Raw genomic sequence first — 21,242 nt, 5'->3', positions numbered from 1 at the left:
AAATAATTAAGAAGAAAAGGGTAAAAAGGTAATTTAAAGGGGTGTCCCACAAATAATGGGATAGTACAGTAGTCCTTTTATCTTTGCAATGTTGCCTGGGAAGCTGCCCTTCTTCACATGGTCTCCAGCAATTTCCAACTTTTTCATTCAAGTCCCTTAAATGATTGCTCTTATAATTTATTAATTTAAATATTAAATCTCAATTTTTATTTATATAATTTTTATTTAATTATATTTTTATTTATTTGGAAATGCACCGTTTAATTATTTTGGATTTTTTCTAGTAATTAAAATAAATAAAAATAAAATGAAGTTGATTAAAGACAGAGAAGTGCATGTGAATGAGCTATCAGTGAAAGGTATTGGGGTTCAATGGGCAAGGAATGGAACTCCACAGTAGAACATACCTTGAATCTATGATTGAGAAAAAAATATATTCCTTCCTTGCTTTTGATTAATTTCATATTACTTAGACTTTTGAATGAGTATAGCAAATATGCCAATATCTAAAATGTTGTGATTATCTTCGATATTATGTTAACACCGATACATCTATAAACAGTGTGTTAACGTGACATGTAACATGTTGTGTAATAGGTTTATCTATCCTTAAGACGGGTTAGTATTTAGTAGTGCCTAATCTAGTGTGCAAAATTTCTTTGTTTAAAATCACTTTCGATAATTTATTGATTCACCTTATAATGATTACTTAGTTATACGTAAGATCTGTTATCAAATCTCATCTATATTATTGTCTTTTGTAACTCTTTGGACATTCAAAATATATATATATATATATATTACCTCCGTTAACATCTAGTTGCAACTTTGGGGTATTATTTGAGAGACATAAAATATTCCAAAGTTGGCCTGTTCTCATTGACTGAACTCAGCTGAACTAAACTAAACTGAACTGAACTGAGCTCAACTGAATTGAGCTAAACTGAACTGAACTGAATATTTTATAAGAGAAGGAAATTAGGAGTTGAACTGAACTGAACTGAATTTTAACGTAAGAGAACATACCCTAAATGGTAACGGAGGTGGTATAAATTTTGTACAAAAATCATAAACCTAACTTAAATTCAGAAGTAATTCCTATTCTTATCAAGTCAGAGAATTGGCACAGGTAAAATTAAAGATGTCGGACGTTAATAGGCAACTTTTTGCCACCTGATAAGGTGCAAAGATTCTTGAATTAGCATGCAAATTTCTCTAGGCAAAATTAAGGTCAGACGACAAGTTTGGGAATAATTACAATTAAAAACCAACTGTTATTCATTTTTGCAAACCACATATTACAAAAAAACATATTTTGTGCATGTCCTTATACCAAACTTTATAGTGGTTTGTCAAAAAAAAAACTTTATAGTGGGGTTATCAGATTTTGTGGGGCTTTAAGTTGCATAAATAGCAAACATCCATATCAAAAATTCTATTAGAAAATGACATTTCTGATCTCAAATCACATTGATAATGAATTTTCATTCAATTTCAATAATCAAGACTTGTCTAGTATGGAACCGGAGTTGATGATGATGAAAGTTCATTGGTCTAGGATCCCGGTGAACTTGTAAGGTTTCGAAATTCAAATTAGTTGTCATATACCGTAAAAGAAACAGAGAGGAATCATCATATTCGTGACTTTTGAACCTGTAAATAGTGACTTTAATGGAAGACCAATTAAAAAATCTAATGCATTAATAATGCAAGTCAGTTAGAAGGTTTAAAATGTGTTATTTGTACATTAAGATAAGAGTTACTTTATACGAGATATCAATTGATTTTTATGAGTGACCTTTATGTAGAGGCCATAGAGGGATAAAATAAACTGATACAGATTACTTAATTAGCATGTTAAATTTCTCTAATTCTCTGACCAATAATCTTAGTTCTAATGTGCAACAACTATCAAGTACAAAACTTACGGCTTTTAAGAAGAAAAAACTGCACAAAACAGATAACATCACTAAAAAAAAAAGAAGTTAATTTATGTAATTTAATCAACTAGAGGCAAAAGACTATAAATTAATAACATAATTATAATTAGAAAAATAATTTGGGTTGACCATGATCCTAATCATGCAAACTAGAAGCATGTCAGTAAATGACCACAAAACACATTCTCTCCATGTTTTAATGTCGGAATATAACTCCAAAAAACTTTTACATTCATAACATTACTTAGCTGTTTTAGATTCCCAAGACCTCACGAATTAACTTAATTTAATCATCTCACTAATCAATTAATTTACTCACTAATCAATCATTTTAATCTAACTTTATTTCTTTCTTATAGAATAGAACCTGCCACTTTTCTTCCATAATCTCTGATCATAACCTCCAAAAAACACTCCCATTTTATCCAAAAAAATCACAAAAAATGTCTTCATAACAAGAAAAATAAAGGGGAAGAAAGATTTGATTGAGCAAAATGCAAATTATAAACAAAGTTTTGATCTTTTTATGTTTTTGTTCATTTTGTGTTTCTCTTGTTTTAGCAACACCAAATGATGAACTCTTAACTTTGTTATCAATGAAGGACTCCTTCATTGATCCCTTGAATCAGCTCAAAGATTGGACTAACAACACTAAAAACCCGGCTTCGCATTGTGAATGGAAGGGTGTTTGGTGCAACTCTCAAGGTTTTGTAGATAAACTTGATCTTTCCAACATGAACATAAGTGGGAAGATACCAGATAACATACAAAACCTTAAGAGTTTGACAGTTCTTAATCTTTGTTGCAATGCATTTGCTTCGTCTTTGCCTAAATCCCTTTCTAATCTTACCTCATTAGTTAGCCTTGATCTTAGCCAAAATGACTTCATTGGTAGGTTTCCTGCAGGTTTCAGTGAAGCAAAAGGGCTTGTTACACTCAATGCTTCTAGTAACAACTTTGAAGGTGGATTGCCTGATGATCTCGGCTTCTGTAACTCCCTCGAGGTGCTAGACTTTCGAGGGAGTTTCTTCGAGGGATCGATCCCTACTTCATTTCAAAACCTTCAGAAGTTGAAGTTTTTAGGCCTGTCAGGAAATAATCTTACAGGGGAACTTCCTGCTGAACTTGGTTTTCTGTCATCTTTAGAGACTATGATTCTTGGGTATAATGAGTTTAATGGGTCTATACCTTCAGAATTCGGGAACTTGAGTAATCTGCAGTACTTAGACTTAGCTGTTGGAAGTTTAAGTGGGAAAATTCCTGCACAACTTGGGAAGTTACAGAAGCTTGATACAGTTTATCTGTACATGAATGAGTTTGAGGGGGCGCTTCCATGGGAATTGGGAAATCTTTCATCATTGCTGTTCTTGGATGTTTCAGATAATCGAATTTCCGGGGAAATTCCAAGGAGTTTTGGGAGGTTGAAGAATCTGCAGCTTCTGAATTTGATGTGCAATAAGCTGACAGGTGAAGTACCAAGTGAGATTGGTAATTTAACCAACTTACAGGCTCTTTCATTGTGGAAAAACTCTCTGATAGGTCATTTGCCTGTGAATTTAGGTAAAAATTCTCCTATGAAATTTCTTGATGTTTCATCAAATTCTTTGTCAGGTGAAATTCCTCCTAATCTTTGTGATTCTGGCAATCTCACAAAACTTATACTCTTTAACAATTCTTTCTCTGGTCCTATACCTGTAAGCCTTTCGAAATGTGCTTCATTGGTCAGAGTCAGAATACAGAACAACCAGTTTTCTGGTAGTATTCCTGCTGGTTTAGGTACCTTACCTAACCTTGAGAGGCTAGAGTTAGGAAACAACAATCTAACCGGAGCAATCCCGGATGATCTTTCCCTCTCATTGTCGCTTTCCTTCATCGACGTTTCATACAACATTCTCTATTCATCTCTGCCTTCAGGGATCCTCTCCATTCAAAACTTACAGAATTTCATAGCTTCTAAGAATAACTTAGATGGTCATATTCCTAACCAGTTGCAAAATTGCCCTTCCCTTGCTGTCCTTGATCTTTCCTACAATCATATCTCCGGTGTGATCCCAAAGAGTATTGCTTCATGTGAAAAGCTGGTCATTTTGAACCTTAAGGAAAACCAACTCTCAGGTGAAATTCCTCACTCAGTTGCAGGAATGCCCACTTTATCTAAACTTGACCTTTCTAACAATTCTTTAACTGGTCAAATACCTGAAAACTTTGGGAACTCACCTGCTTTGGAAATGCTCAATTTGTCCTACAACAAACTTGTAGGTCCTGTACCCACAAATGGCATGTTTTCTGTTATTAACCCGAATGAAGTCAGAGGCAATGCCGGACTTTGTGGTGGCGTACTTCCCCCATGCTCTAGGAGCTATGAAAAATATTCAGGTCGGCCAAAACATAAGCACATTAACCATGTAATCATAGGGTTTGCAGTAGGAATATCGGCCATTCTAGCTGTCGGGCTAGCATTTTTTGCAGGAAGGATGGTGTATAGAAGATGGTATTTGTATAGCAGTAGAGTAGAAGAGTGGTTTACAAGCAGCAACAAAGAATGGCCTTGGAGACTTGTAGCATTCCAAAGGCTGAACTTCACCTCTCCCGACATATTAGCATGCTTGAAGGAATCAAATGTGATCGGAATGGGTGGAACCGGGATTGTTTACAAGGCCGAGATCCAAAAGCCACACTCGATCATAGCAGTGAAGAAGTTGTGGAGATCAGCAGGTGACGCTGAAGCAGGGGAAAACTTGCTAGCAGAGGTTGAACTTCTAGGAAGATTGAGGCATAGGAACATAGTTAGATTGATAGGATACTTGCATAATGAGAATGATGTGATGATGGTTTACGAGTTTATGCCTAATGGGAATTTGGGAACAGCATTGCACGGTAGTAAGCAAAGTCCAAAGAACAATATGCTAGTCGATTGGGTGTCTAGGTATAATATAGCACTAGGAGTAGCTCAAGGCCTGTCCTATCTCCACCATGATTGTCATCCTTCAGTGATCCATCGCGATGTCAAGTCAAACAACATCTTGCTAGATGAGAACTTTGATGCTCGAATTGCTGATTTTGGGCTTGCAAAGATGATGCTTGACAAGGATAAGACAATCTCCATGGTTGCGGGATCTTATGGATACATTGCTCCCGGTGAGTATTCATATCCATTTTCTTGCCTGTTAATCTTGCTTATATTGGTCAGTATCATTTTGATTCTTTACATAGTTATTTTTTATATCATGAACATCCACATAAAAACTTAGGCACTTGAAAACCAAAAACCAGGAAATTCAGAAGTGATGCCCAAATAGACTGTTCCTGAGTAACTTTGCAAAATTGTCCCAAACGTTCATATGATTAAACATGTGAAGTTTTTTTATTTGATGCAAATTAAACATGTGAAATGATTGTGCAAAGATGTTTCTAACAAAATATCCCCTCCAAACCAGATCATTTGATTTAAAATGGACATTATAGAATCCAATCATGAACTGTTACAATTTTAGAAAATGTGACAACTTTTTCCGGACATCCTATAACACATAATGATCTTTCCATATTCAAATAGAAGAAGTATATTCCTGTAAAAAAAAATAATATAGAAAAAAAAATAGAAGAAGTATATAACTGATACAAATATGGAGTGCATTAATTGATCATTTACATTTATAGTTGAACTTGAATTCTTGAGATTCTTTTAATATTTTCTACACCTAGAAACTGAATCTATGAAATTTTCTGTCACAGAATATGGTTACAGCTTAAAAGTTGATGAGAAGAGCGACATCTATAGTTATGGAGTCGTACTCCTAGAGCTCATCACTGGCAAAAAGCCATTAGATCCAATGTTTGGAGAATCAATCGACTCAGTCGGGTGGGTGCGAGAAAAGATTAGAAAGAACGGAGGATTAGAGGAAGTACTTGATCCCGAAGTATCAGGCCAATGCAAGTACATACAGGAAGAGATGTTACTGGTCTTGAGGATCGCCCTTCTTTGCACAGCTAAACTACCAAAGGAGAGGCCTTCAATGAGAGATGTTATATCAATGCTCAAAGAAGCGAAGCCTCGGAGGAAGAGCATTTGTAACAACAATGGATATCAAGAGTATCAACCTAACATTGACAAACCAGTCTTTAGCACATCCCCAGTTACAGGCCTGTTGTAGAGAATTTCATGTATTTACCAGCATTGCTTGTAATTCTTCCACCCACCCCCCCCCCCCCCCCCCCCCCCCCTCTTCTTTTATTTTTCTCATGTAGATTCCTACTTTTCTATTTCTGCTTCCATTTTTTTATTCTTAGTATAAACTTCTAGCACAGATATAGTTGAAAGATTATTAGACTACACTTGGTAGTCGTTTATAAGTTATGTACATTGAAATCTGTATTATAAGATTAGGCGGGAGCTTCTTTGTTGAGCTCCGCCAGCTTTCCTTACCTCGTCACGGAAATTAAAAGAGAAAGCCAGATTTAAAGAATAGCAGGTGAAAGAGACAACAATCCATGATCAATGCAGACGACAGAGTAATATGGAGAACAAAAAAAAGAGGTCAAACTCATTTTTCATTTACCTTTTACTTTAAAGATCAAAATTTTACAAGCATGAGGCTTAACTGCTTACAAAATCTCGAGGTCAAAACAGCTCAGGCTAATTTCTGTACACAATTGTCAGGTGAAGAAAAAAAACAAGAAAAAACGGCAGTTTCTTACATGTCATGCTATGTATGTACAAATGATCTCCAGTCATGTGCAAAAAACATGTATTAGTGAGTGTACCAGTCTTCGTGCAATTTCTCACTCCCACTCAAAATCATCATCCTCCAGGATGAAAGAGATTTGAGCCTCAGAAGAAATAGAGGCATTCAGTTGTGTCCTAAAGTGATCAACTGCATACCTTTGACAATTTCTAAGTTGCTGCACCTAGAAGAGCAGTTTCTGATGCACTGCCATCATCATCGAGATACCTAACAGACAAGGACTGCAGAAACAAATAGAGCACCAAACTATCAATTCTAAGAATAAGTAGGCTAATATGAGTAATTTATTCATAGTTGTAACAGTGTTACCTCACTCTCATAAACTCTTGACAGGGAGAAAGGCTCAATCTCTCGAATTCCACCATTACTTTCAAGAATTCTGTCCAAATCCTATTCAGGGAAACAGAAAATACGAAAACCATCAAGAAAGCTTGATTATATAGTGAAGAGAGATAGTGTCACTTCTAAAATCAAGGGGGTAGCTAAAAACACAGGCAATTTTCCAAATTCATCCAAGTTAACTAAATTCTTTAAATCTAGTACAGGGTGATAAGAAAAGTACTCCATTTCGGAACAATTGGTAAGCTACCTAGGGCACATAGTTTAAGAAATAATGACTATGCATATTTACGACTTAGTGAAACAAGCTATCATTTCAATAGCAGAACAGGTCATACCTTTCCTGTCAAGATTTCAAAATCAAGCAATTCATCAACAATTTTTTCCAGCACTGATCGATTTTTCAGTAGCATATCTTTAGCTTTGTCATATGCAAGATAGTACATCTGCCAAAGAAACGCAAGGTTTCAGTTTCTGAATCATGGATGGTGCATCAACAAATTTATGAAAGCCTTAGTAGAAGTGCCTAATATATTAGAAAAACTGAATGGTGTACAAACCTTCTCAACTTTAGCTGCCATCTCAAATTCATGCTTGTTTCCCATGCTTAGAGCGGTAGCCTGTAAAAGATTTAAAATAGAGGATAATAGAAAGCAGCAGAACTAAAGATAATAAGTAGATTTTATAGAATTCAAAGTTATATTTTAAATTATATATAAAAAAGGGATACCAATAAATGAGAAAGATGGGTGAAGCATCAGCGCTGCTTATAATTTTACTCTTCTTTTAATGCATCGGCTGATGTAAATCTAGTTAAATCCCAAAAAGGTAAATCATCTCTAAATTCTTTCTTCAAGTGCCCACAGTTTCACCCTAATGCTAAATGAGGGCAATACAAGTTTTCTTAATTGACCAGTAATCAAATGGGAAGTTATATGGACAAAGGTAGTACCAAAAAAAAAAAAAGGGGGGGGGGGGGGGGGGGGGGGGGGGGGGGGGTTGGAGAAAAAAGAAGGTGGACACTTGTCAAATGATCAAGAATGCAACTGGCGCTCTCAAGTGAGGTATCTAGCAGTTCTCCCTCTTGATTTGCCACTAATGATATTTAAAGATCAAACACCAGTTTAACTTTCCTGCCCGTAATTATGACAATAATAGATATCAAAGATTGAGTATAAGAACAATACCGCATTTCCATGATAGTAAACTGTAGGACTGTCATCAGGCCCCCATCCATACTGAATCACCATCCTAGTAGCTATCTGTGGCAAATAACAATTTACAAGGTTCACATCAAAGCATCACTATTTAATTGATTTGAGGTTGAGAAAAGATGAAAGAGAAGCAAAAGTGCGACGATGCAGTATTTATAAATTCTACACAAGATTTAGCATGTGAAGTCCCAACATACAACCCACCTCCTGTGCCTGCTTCAGTTCTGAAGCAGACAGCAAATTTTCTTCCCCAAAAGGAAGTAGCAATTGTGCTGCAACATGTGATCCAAAGCAAAACACCAGCCTTTTCTCCAGATATGATATAGTTTCTACATTTTCGTTCATAGAGCCTTCATTTTTAGCTTTAGTGATCTTGGTACATCCAATTCCCTGCACAGGTATCACAAAAAATTACACTGCTTGACCATAAAACTTTGACTAGTACAGCCAGACAAGTTATTGGCCTGCATTGTTAATATGTAATCACTAATCACTAACAACTAAAATTGGGAAAGGAAAATATAAAGTATAAATTTGGGAAACCAAAGCAGAACTAACAGCCAATCTAACTACATATAGAGCTGCCTTCCTGAGCTTGGGCATGAAAAGAAAAAAGAACTACCAAGACTACTTCAAATGGTAATATCAATCCAGTATTCCTTTTTTTTGTTTTTATTTTAAGTAGATTTATAGCTCAGATTGTATAGCACAAGAGACAATTCTCAACAAAAGAACTGCCATTTATCATGATTACCTCACATAGTCATATCAATCCAGTTTTCCTCTCTTTTATTACTACTCCAAGTAGGAACACTCAGACATATATATCAGAAAATAAATCAGATTCTCAACAAAAAAGAGAGGAGAAGAATGGATATGATAAGGATAGCAAGACAGATATAACCAGAGAGCAAAATATCTCTCCTTTCTAGCAAATTTCACATCCAATATGGCCAATTGACCTAGAAAATAACAGAGTTCTGCTATCAAACTCAACCTTTCAATACGATTAAAGAATGTAAGTTTAAGCATTATTCAAAAGCGTGCAGTTATATGGTAGGCTGATGAACGCATTACTGAGATGAGAAAATTTTGAAAAGCAACTCAATTGTATAATAATAGGAGCGCTCATCAATTTTATTCATAGAGACAAATGCGTCCAAGTTCTAATTTTCACCTTTGCTTAGAATATTCTTCTAACAGATTGCAGTTTGGCAAGCTTTCTCATATTTTATGTACAAAAATAAATCAACATAAAAAGGCAAAAGATTACAAAATTACTAACCTCCCAGGCCAGGGGCTCAAGCCATATATTATCAACAACGTCAAAATTTGGCAAAAGAAGAGCAATTAGACCACGACCAGCAGCCCATACAGCATGCAGAAACTTTGTCTCCCTTGTCCACTGTCAATATATATATGTAAGGCTTATATGATTGATCTAGAGCATTGTATATCTTTAGGAAAACAAGGTTGGATCACTGGATCAATTAGCAATACTAAGACCAACAAAACAGAGACACTATTTAAGTGCCAAATTATACTATGTATACAATTAAAACTTGCCAGACATACGTAATGGACAAATGGCTCAAAACAAAAATAAGTTGATAGACGGAAAAATCTTACATCAAGTGGAGGAGTATATAATTCAATTCCATTGCTAATTTGACCATAAGGTTCCATTTGATCAACAAGGCTCTGTAGATCCTCTCTTGTCAATGTCAGTCCCAGATGGTTCACAACCACACTGCTTATCTTTCTCGTGGCTTTTGTTTTCCTTAACCAGTTAGGGATACAAGCACTGAAAGTCTACATGTAAACAGCAGGATCATAAGTTATATGGTTATTATCATGAAAAGAGATGAAGTAGGCCTATGGCTGAAATTCCATGTTAAGGATTTGACCTAGGTAAAAGCAGTGTAGTTGAGAAATTAGTAAAATTGGCCACTAACCGCAAACCAACTACAGTAGCTCATCAGCTCATCTGTGTCAAGATATTTACTTCTGAAAGCACTACCTTCCAGAGCCACAGGGACGAGTTTCAGCTCAATAGGGCGCAGAAGGGATGTCTTTTCAGCTACCTATAACAAGGAAGTTAGAACCAACTGTTTCAGAATTGACATAAGTATAAAATAGAACTAGATAAGTGATCACTGAAACTCTGAAAGTACAATTTCCAACTCAAAACCATAAATCAATAGTTATAGAAGCTAGGCTGCACTGCCTGTACAACTTGTTCAGTTGTTCGGCGATTTATCCACCAGGGGGGTAAATGGATGCAAGAGTATTAGAGTAAAGTCAGTAGACAAAGAATACATGCCTCTTTTAGCTCTTATTTGTTTTCCAGATAAAAAAAAAAAAATAAATATATAAAATCCAGGGAAAACAACTAAAGATGGGTTCAAATCATAAAATATAATTACATGCACTAATAAAAAAATGTACAGCACCAGAACAAGATATATTGGTCTTCAGTATTCCAATTAGAGTAAGGAATAATAGGAAAGCACTACAAGAAAAAAAATCTATGGCTCACAAAAGATAGAACACATTAAATTAGTGTTTCAGATCACCTTTTTCCAATCCACAAAATCAATAACATCAGGATCCATAGTTCCTTTTGCTGCAACGCGCAATATCTTCTCTCTTTCTGCTTGAGTTGGACGCTGCAGATTAAATATTCTATCCATTCGACCAGGACGACATAAAGCTTGATCAATTTGCTTCAAATTTCTTGTAGTAGCCATCACAACCACACCATCTTGTTTTTCAAACCTGCACAATTTGGATCCAATTTCCCAACCTCATATATTCAATTAGCTAATACGAGTGATTTAATATAATAAGCACACTAAGAAATTGGTCATAGAAGGAAGAATACCCATCAAGCTCCACAAGCATTTGATTGATAAAAGCCTCGTGATCCTGCTTTTTCGTATGGATAAACTTTCCACGGACACCAGCAAACAGATCAAAATCTTCCACAAATATTATAACAGGTGCCTAAGGATAGAATCATATAACATTATTAGTAAACCATAAAGACCTTCCCAACTTTTGGAGTGAAATAAACACATACAAAAGAGACAAAGTAACTATGGAGTATATGATGAATTTCTTTTTAAAGGGTACAATAAGATATAATTGAGAAGATAAATATCATGTGTAGCCATGCCTTAACATGCTAGGGAATTTTTTTTTCTTCTTTCACCTTCAGCTTTCATGAGGAATACACACAAAAAGAAAGCATCAAGATACTTCATAGCAATAAAACCAAATTCAGCAAACAAAACTACTTAGGTTTACAATGAAAGTATACGGTTAACCATGTTTTTCATTAACAGCTGAGATTTTTAACAAATATGATACTTTCCCTTGGAAAGCCATTATGAAATTAGAAAAGATAGAAGAATATGCTTTCAAAAAAAAAAAATAGAAGAATATCATCTACTTCTTCAGAACAAGGCCTCCAAGACTTGCTCTTATCCCCCATAATGATTTCTGAACAGAACTGACTGAGATAACTCTGAATATTTGCAACAAAGTTGATTGAGCCTATAATGAGCAATTTACCAACTTTGGATTAAAATGATCTAAATCAAAATGTCCGAGTAAAACTATACTTTGCTAATTATTTGACATGAGAATTGTGGATAGAAGAAGACTGGTAAGTTGTCTCTTACATCAGCAATTAGATGAAATTTTTTCCTTCACAATTGTACAGCTAAAGCCTATATTCATCAGAACCCCCTTCTAAACCAAAGCATTGGGGGCGATGGTAAGTAACAAAGACTACAAAACATACTCCTCTAGTTGTTAAAATTAACACCACTGCTTAAGATCTTGAACTCGGATTCTGCATTTTTTTTTTTTTTTTTTTGAAAAGAGATTCTTTATTACTTGAGCATACAGATAAAGGAAACAAAAGTTATGTCTATAGAGATCTACCAAGTCTCTTGCTGTCTGGAACAATTCTCTGACATTGGATGCACTTTGCCCAACCCAGAGTCCAGCTTCCAACTGCTGTGCTTTGACCTCAACAAGAGGCACCCTGGCTTCTGCAGCAATAGCCAGTGCTAGGGAGGTTTTTCCAGTCCCCCTCTCACCAACTATAAGAACACCCTGCAAGTAACAAGACATCAGTTCAATAGCAATTAAGCTTGCCAAAGCTGGTAAATTATTAATGAAACGAATAGCACAAATTATATTGAAAATTATTCGAAATCAGAAAGCTCGTTTACTGTCCCGAAAGCTAAGTGCCCAAGAGAAATGAAAATATGCTTAGAATAACTAAATTAAATTACGACATTACGTTGATGTCATCATTAAAACTAAATCTAAATTTAATCAGACCCAATATGGACCGGACCCTATTTGAATCAGCCCAAATTTGAACCAGAACCAACCTGATACAGATCCAATATGAAAGTGGGACTGACCCAAAATGGGCCCGATTCATACCTAATTCAAACAACTTGTTTTTTGTGACTGATGCTTGCCAATTGGTCTCATGTCATAGTCAGTAGTTGTGGGCTTGTGGCAGTAACCAAATGAATTTTTGGTTGGTTGTTGACTTGGTGCCTTGGAGGGTTTGTATTTAAAACTTAAAAGAGGTGTTGAAGGCATTGGAACTATGGGAAAAGGTTGTGGAGGTGGAGATTTAAGTGGTGAGGCTGGGAGTTAGTGGCTGTTTGCGGCTCTTGTGGGTGTGGCATATCAGGATCTGGAGCCGTTGGGGCTTGTGGCAGCCGGTGCCGTGGTGGGGTCGTCATGGGTTGTTGGTCAAGATGGTCATAGTGTATATGACTATATGTGGTGTTAGTCAAAATAGGTCAAATATGGCTATGGTGTAGAGGTAAATGGGTACCAAAGGAGGGTAAAAAATCATGACAGGGCTTTTAGGGAACTCCAAAAATGAAAAAGGCGAAAAGGGGGAAAAAGGGAAATTAAAAATAAGAGAATGGCCAACCATAGTTACCAAACATCATTATAGGGAATTAGGGGTGTTGCTTTCAATTTTGTTTCTTGAAACCCTTGACCAAACAGCCCCCAAGAGCTTTTCATAGAGCTGATAGGTCCCCAAAGTCATTCATGGAAGTAGTAATATTTGTTGTTCTCTGTTTCTGGAAAGAGTTACTTTCAGCCTATTGCTGTGGTTTGAATGTGATATCATCTATAAACATGATGTGGTTTCCAACAGAAACCCTTCCAGATAGCAATCTACTTATAATTTGGATAAAAATTTCTAAATGCTTGGTTAGTTACACCATCTCAAGCCACATAAGAGAGCATGGTTTGTTCAGAATATCTCTTATCATCTATTCTATTATGATTCTTCAATTGTAGTTGGTTTCAGAGTTATTGACAAAACAGAATTATTACTTAGTTTTCTGTATAGCAAAGTTCTTAAAATAACAATCACCAAAAACAACAAACTTTTCTGTAAAGTTAATTCTTAAAAATGAACATACCCGAGGTGCACGAGCTCCAAGCTTCTGGAATGCACTTGGATTTTGTAAAAAAGCCACAACTTCATTAATCTCCTCCCTCATAGAATCCACGCTTGCAAAATCTCTCAGTGGAATTGGTGGATTTTTCACTCTCTGAAGAACAGAGAGCCATCAGTATCCAACAAGAAGTAATTTAAAAATATACTCAGCAATCAGCATACAAGCTTTTACCTTCATGTTATCAAACACTGTTCTGATTGGATCAACCCCAGCTCTCCTTTTTCTTAATATCCTCCGCCTCTTAAATTTCACGTACCTTTGCTGAAATAAACACCCAATACATCACACTATTTATACATCAAAAAACAGCTGAAAAGAGGGCAGTAAAAAACGCAGAAGATAATTGCTTTAAGGCATTCAAATCAGAGAGATAGGTTACAATTGCTTTAAGGCATTCAAATCAGAGAGAGATTGAGAGAGAGAGAGAGAGAGAGAGAGAGAGATCAGGGGAGGGGGAGGGGAATGAAAGATAAAACTAACTCACCAGCTCATTGAATGTGAATGATATTATGCAATAAGTAAAGGGTCTAAAAAACAAGAGGTGTTAAAATTAGTCCACATACTACTTTCAGCACATAGCAAGAAACAAATATCTGTTAAAATATTTTTGATATAGATTAGTATAGGAAAATATAGTAGTAAAGTGTATTAAACTAAATCTTCTTGCTAAATACGTACAGAGACTAACCATGACACTGCAAATTATTGGAACAAAGGAAAGCCACAATGTTGGGAGTGCGAAAGGTTTAGTCATGTAGGAAAGAATTGCAAGTTCAAGAAAAATAAAATGTTGGGAGCACTTGAAATTTCTATTGCAAGCAAATAGGATTATGTGATAACATACTGTTATACCATGGTAGTAGTGATTAAGAAGTAAAGAACTAACATCTCAAGTTCTATATCGGGTGGCAGTTACAATAACTGTAACTAGAGGATAGATCATTACGAAGCTGAAGCTGAAGCTGAAGACATACCAATCTCCCAAGCTTCCGAAAATTTGGATCTCGGCGGTAAGGCCCAAAACCAAGTATTCTAGGGAGCTTTTTCCTCATAAACTGGAACGTATGGTACAACACAAATCCATATATAGCACTTCTGACGAGAAAGAAAAAGTAATAACGGAGCGTATTTGATTTTCTTGATTTGAAACTATACTCTGCTTCAGATTGCAATTCCAAATACCATGTTGATCCAATAGTCTCATCGTATTCCTCAGGCCAAGCCATTCCCAACCTTATCCTCAACTACAGAGTGGAAACAATCTGGAATGACTATCAAAGAGTAAATGAATAAAATAATTAATTAAACAGACAAAATAAAATGTGACAAACAAGAATACCGGATAAGGTATTAGGAACTCCACAATCGGAAACACAAACACCATCAACACATCATCATTAATGTATTTTATTTCGTCCAACAACAACTCTCTCCCACGAGAGACATATTGGTTGTTCCATATCCCATTAAATAATTGATGAGACAGTCTTGCCACCAAAAGAGCTTGCTGATAGATATTCAACTCTGACAGTGGAATCCACATAACGTGTACAGCAGTCGGAACACCAGATGCAAGCATTTTGAGATACAATTCATCAAACCCTCCAAGATCTTCGAAAATAAGTTCATATTCCTGTAATAATAAGTTCTTGTAAGAAACACCAAAAACCATACCCACTAAAGATTAACTGTTGTTTACAAAGTATGACCTTTAAGTCGACATAATATTCCTTATCTTCCTCCCCCTTTAGTCCAATGTACATGGCACCCCAATCGTGCCTTATTCGAGCATACTGCACAAGGTTCTTGGAGACAGCACATGGAACTGCAATGGACTCCATTTCCCACCGATTCTTCTCCTCATTGTAAAATGTCTTCGACACCACTCTATCGCGATCCAATATAATGCGCTCCTGGGAAATATATGTAAGCAAAACCTTCAGCAGACTATATTTCTAAGAATCACAAATTGTTTCTTTCCAAGCAAGTGATATTTCTCTCCTGCATAAAAATGCGCAACCTTGTACACATTCGTGCATGAATTACTCATACATGTCAATTACTTGACAGGTGTGTGTGTGGACTCAGAGAGCATGCTTTATAACAAACAGTATGCATGGGAAATTACCTGTCTCTTAGACACATATTGTTTACCAAGATCAACATCCTCCAATACACTTTTTTTTAACTTTGCTTTTGCATCTTCACGCCATCTCTTCCATCCATGATACAAGTGGATGCTTACAGCCTTAGGGACAGTGACCTCTTTATTGCCAAACATCCATTTCAATTCAGCTTCTGGAAAACCTTTCACAATCTCATCCTCTGGTGTATTCACTAGAATACGCTTTTCCTCCCCGTGTTTTCTCATATCTTTACGAATACGAGCCTCTAGTTCTCTTTGCAGACTCTTGGATTCTTCAAGCGCTTGCTTTACACGCTGTGCAAAGTTTGTTAGCTCCCCTTCAAAGAGTGGTCCGAGTGCATCATCCAAATCCACCACGCCAGGCAATACCATCTGTTTTAAGTGTTCTCTTTGAGCAGCTTCTAAGCCTTTCTGTATATCATTTCTAGAATATGCTACAGAAGGCATTTCACGCGGACTGCAATGATACAGCCATAATAGTGTAAGATAAAACAAATTTGCTTAAAAAAAATTCTGATGGACTTCTTACTTACAGGAACGACTGCAACAGAGAGATAAAGATACAAGCACAAGCAGCCAGGTATTAACATCAAAAATCAGCAAATGAGGTGCATTTGTTCTTAACATTCACCATTCGATGTGTCCCTACGACCCTACCCAATTAAATGGAAAAGACTGATGTAGCACAAAATTAAACTGGCATTGGCTTTAATAGGAAAGCCATGGATGACCACACTACTTAATATTAATTATTTCTCCTTTTGCTAGATGTAAGATTTAGAAACTAAATATTACCTCCATTTCATATTATTTGCAATGATTAGACATTTTTCCTCTCTACTTTATGTCAAATTGTTGCAAATAATATGAAACGGAGGTAGTAATATGATTTAAAAGGACTAGCAGTCTACTGAGAAATGAGCTTATGGGCAACATCCAGGTGCATTTGCCAATAGCAAGGCACAAAATTACTAAATCACGTAAAATATTACTATGTAGTAGCTGCAACTTCTTAAAAGATTTATCATTCTTTTCCAACTACAAAATCCGCAAAATTGCAGAAAAGCAATCACCCAACATAAGCAACAATCAAGAAGCCACCCAGCACCTCAATGGGGAAAATAGGTGACTTACACTTTGTTTAGACAAGAAGATACGGAGAGAAAGGGGGAAATGGGAACAACGCACTTACGCACGTGCGCGCGAGCGGCGGGTGAGGGGCAGAACAAGCTCCCTACTTGGATAATAGATTGGGGAAGAAAAAAGAGGGCAAGGGAGAGATCCAATTTCCTTCTATTTAATAAACATCCCTATAAAATTGGGGAGATTTGGAATGAAAATGGAGCTCCACCTTCTCCTGCACTTTTTTTCCCCTATCCTTATTGATTATATTAGATGCCCACAGAATCTTCTGAACAGACTCCTACACCCGAATGACCCCCCCCCCCCCCAAAAACGACCCAAAAAAAAAAGAACAATGTGAAGCAGGCCAAGAAAACTAGTGACTTAAACTGATTCCCAATCTCAATAATTTCTCTCAGAGTAACAATTAACAAAACAACAAATTCAAATAACCTCCCCTCCCCTCCCCTCCCCCCACCCCAATCACCACCACCCCCAAAAAAAGGGAGAAGAGGCAGCGTCACAAATAATAAATAATCTGTAAGGCCAGAGAAAAAAAAACGAAGATTGGTTGCTCCCATACATAATACTCTTCTCTTTGATTTGCTTATGGACCAATTTTTTCCCATACGAAAGTCCTCACATGGGAATCACTTGTTTGCCCAATGTACAACAGTAACCAAATAAAGCCTCTTCTGTGACGTAGTTACAGACCATTACATTACCACCATTATAATCTTTTATTAAGGACTTATACATGCTGATATGATTGCAAATCTACATACAAGAGATAGCACTAGGCTCATATTTTAGCTACATTGAATGTTCAAAACCTCTAATATCTTCAAAAAATAACAAGAGAGGTGCTAAAGAACACATCTTCAAACATTATCTACAAGAATTTGTTCCAAAAATCTTGGAATTGCAATGATGAACGGAATTCTCCAATTTGTCAATTCACAGGGTAGTTGAAGGCCAATGTAACTGAAAACTAATCCATCTCAAGGTACTAATCAATTATGATATACAGTTTATACATCATTGAAACTTATAATTAGCATACTTTAACTGTAAAAAAGCAATAATCAATAGCAAACTTCACCAATTTACCTAGCATTTTGCCTAATCTCGCGAGTAAATTTCTTCACCAAGAGCTCACATTCCTTCTCAACAAACGAAAGCTCCCTGACACCGATACTAAACACCATCGTTTCCCTTCTCGATATCTTATCCTCAATCTCCCCAATCCTCTTCTGCAGCTCATTGTACTTCTTCTCACCCCTATCCAACTCCTCCACCAACTTATCTATCCTCTCTCTCACCTCCTCATCTCTGCGACTCTCTTTCAACTCAATCAACAATTTATCCTGCTCCCTTTTCGCCCTCAATACCTTAATAAGTATCTTGTCAGCCCTATTAGCCAACCCTTCCTTCTCATTCTTAAGAACTCTCAAATCGGCGTAAAGTGAACTCATTATCTCACCTTGTAGCTCATTTTTCTTTGACTTAACCCCCTTCAAAGCAGCCTCTAAAGCCTCTATACTACTCTCCCCTTCCCTAACCTCCTTCATCACCTTCAACACACCCGAAACACCCTCTAACAACCTCTGTGTATAACCCGAAAACTCGTGCTCCTTCCATGAAACCAATGCAGGCTCTTCCTTCACAATTTTCCCCTTCTTTCCCCACAACAAACTACTAATCACAGGCAAAGCAATAGCATTAGGTTGATGCCCACGAATTGGGCACATCCCAATCACAATCCAAAACAATGTAAACACAATTGACTTTGAAATACAACTAAACAAACCATCTTTCACATCAGTTTTTTCACAGTTATTCGAAATTACACTAGAATTAACCACTTGGGAAGCTTCAAAATTACTGGAGAAGCAAACCCCAGATGATTTTTTCCTAAAAAAGAGGATTGAACGACATGGGTATTGATTTTTTGCTACAATTTTGGAAGAAGAAGCTCGAAATTTTCGTTTACGGGGGTGGTGAGTGAAATGGGGGAGAGTGTGATGTGGGATTGAATGAAGAGGAGTAACAATGGAGTTTGAAGAAGGTGGGCATGTTGAAAACATGTGGAAATGGAGAATTTTAGTGGGAAATTGGGAGAATGGGAGAGAAAGTGAGAGAAAGGTCAAGATTTCATGGAGATTATTGAGGTTTTGGGGGGATTTTGCAGTGTTTGTGAAAGAGTGAAGAAGTGTAGAGTAATTTGGGGAAGGATGACAGATACTGGGGTTTATCAGAAAAGGGTCTGGGGTCGAGTTCAAAGTGATTGTGGTCGTGCCGAGGATAGGTTCGCCGACTTAGCCGGTGGGTTTTGCGATATAGGTCAAGTTGATTTGTATTCGGGTTGCGATTAACAAGTGAGGTGAATAGCTTCAAATATTTTGACATGGTAATTAACATAATATTAATATAGGCACAAACTTCCCTGTCAAAAAAAAAATATATAGGCACAAAATCTTAAAAAAATCGGGTGTACAATAATTATTGTACATCTATTATAAAAATAGCCTAAAGTGATTAAAAGTTACCCCTGAAATTAATAAAAGTTACCCCAATATGCGTAAAAATAACCCAATTCAAATAAAAATTATCTACACTTTTTTTTTAAAAAAAAAAACATTATCTACACTTTATTAGTAAAGAATCAATTTTAAATGACTAAAAACCAATTATTAATGATTGAATGTAATTAAATTACCTTTATAAAACTTTTCTTATTGTTTATGTTAGAGGTGATCAAGGTTAGCCCAACCCGTTGGCCTGGCCCGATTTTGGGCGGGTTTTGGGCATAATTTGGCCCAAAAAATTAATTTTTTGGGGCGGATTTGGGAATACGTTTTTACGCATATTTAGTTGATTTTTAGGTCCGGCTCGAAAAGCCCGCACGGCCCCACCATTTTGGACGGGTTTGGGCACAAACATTTCGGCCCAAAAGTTGGCCCGACCTGGCCCGAGAAGTGGGTGTAATTTTTTAGCTTCGGCCCGACTCGCCCAATGATCACCTCTAGTCTATTTATATAAAAATTGTATTATGTTTAAAGTTACCCAAAAAAAGGCAAAAAGTTATCCTAAAATTGACTAAAAGTTACCCTTATACTGCTCGATGTACACTTATATTAGTGTAAATCGGATATATACAAAAAAAAAAAAAATTTAATATACGTGTATATAGGTAAACAATATTTTAAGCATATAATTATTTGTATTTGGATGATCGTACCTATTAAAATGTTTAGTTACTTAGTCGCCTTCATTAATATTAGTCTTTTTTTATATTTATAGCCTAAAAATATTTGTTTATATATTTTCCTTTATTATGTGGCCAACAACTAAAAGAGCTTACGGAACATCGTTAATTATGATGCACGCGTTAGCCACCCTAGTGTTAAACAAGTTTATAAGTTAAATACTGAAATGACAAGGTAAAACAAGTCATTTCAAATTCCACGACTTCACATTTCTAGGTTTTCTCTCTACATGATTTTGTAACTGGTTGGGTTGTTCAACTCATCAGATCTCAAAATAAAAAAAATTAAAAAAAAACATTCATTTCATCATCATCATCATTGCATATCCAAGCACTCTAAATTCTTTCTCCGCCATTGAAGCGTACTATAAAATTTCGATTAAAGTGGTCTTGCTTTTGAGCTTTCTCACCATTGAATATTTGAAAGGGTATTATGAATTCTAACCTAACTGAATCAATAAACAAATGACGATCAACTGATCGTGAATGACAATATTTATTTTACTAGAAAATGTGAACAAAATCGAAAAAGGGGGAATTGAATGAATTAGGGTAAAAGACTGCCACCATTAAAATATTGAGCTTTAATCTTATCTTCTGAAATGCATTAGAGTAACTGAAGTTTGAGTCCTTAGCCATTTGATTAATTATATCAATCTTCTCTTTATGTTTTCTTTTTTAGGACCAAATTGAATTTTTCTCACTGTTTTCCATAGTGAATTTTGAAATGATTAATTTGAAATGAAATGCTTGTATCCAAACAGCATCTTATTGAATTTCAATAATTCTACAAATCATTTATCTTTCTAAAAAAGCTACTTACATGGGATTAAAATATCGTCGTCCATCAATCCATCAAACCATCATCTTGCTTAGACAATTACGTTTGGAGTTGAACACATACATGAGTATCATTGTTCGACATAAATAACTTTATACGGAGTATCCACCATGA

General features: G+C 36.0%; 2 protein-coding genes across 2 annotated transcripts; one reads left to right on the top strand and one right to left on the bottom strand.

The window, feature by feature from the left end:
* The first annotated feature begins 2,434 nt into the window (after positions 1-2,434).
* LOC145605942 (uncharacterized) lies at positions 2,435-6,126 on the top strand. Its single transcript, XM_081662010.1, has 2 exons — positions 2,435-5,078; positions 5,676-6,126. Exons 1-2 carry the CDS (start codon positions 2,435-2,437, stop codon positions 6,092-6,094), a joined length of 3,063 nt encoding a protein of 1,020 aa, XP_081518136.1. The 3' UTR covers positions 6,095-6,126.
* Positions 6,127-6,458: 332 nt separating this feature from the next.
* LOC145605018 (putative inactive ATP-dependent zinc metalloprotease FTSHI 5, chloroplastic) lies at positions 6,459-19,286 on the bottom strand. Its single transcript, XM_081661028.1, has 19 exons — positions 18,130-19,286; positions 15,880-16,354; positions 15,461-15,664; positions 15,091-15,384; positions 14,726-14,995; positions 13,923-14,012; positions 13,713-13,844; positions 12,190-12,363; positions 11,123-11,244; positions 10,815-11,016; positions 10,194-10,322; positions 9,868-10,050; positions 9,524-9,643; positions 8,443-8,628; positions 8,212-8,286; positions 7,585-7,644; positions 7,363-7,470; positions 6,995-7,075; positions 6,459-6,906 (listed from the first exon to the last, which is right to left on the bottom strand). Exons 1-19 carry the CDS (start codon positions 19,104-19,106, stop codon positions 6,835-6,837), a joined length of 3,954 nt encoding a protein of 1,317 aa, XP_081517154.1. The 5' UTR covers positions 19,107-19,286; the 3' UTR covers positions 6,459-6,834.
* Between the last annotated feature and the right edge of the window lie 1,956 nt (positions 19,287-21,242).

This window comes from Chenopodium album, chromosome 22 (assembly GCF_948465745.1).
Source record: "Chenopodium album chromosome 22, dcCheAlbu1.1, whole genome shotgun sequence".
Classification (NCBI taxonomy): Eukaryota; Viridiplantae; Streptophyta; class Magnoliopsida; order Caryophyllales; family Amaranthaceae; genus Chenopodium; species Chenopodium album.
Note: the sequence above shows the minus strand (reverse complement) of the source record. Positions and strands in the feature narration are given on the sequence as shown.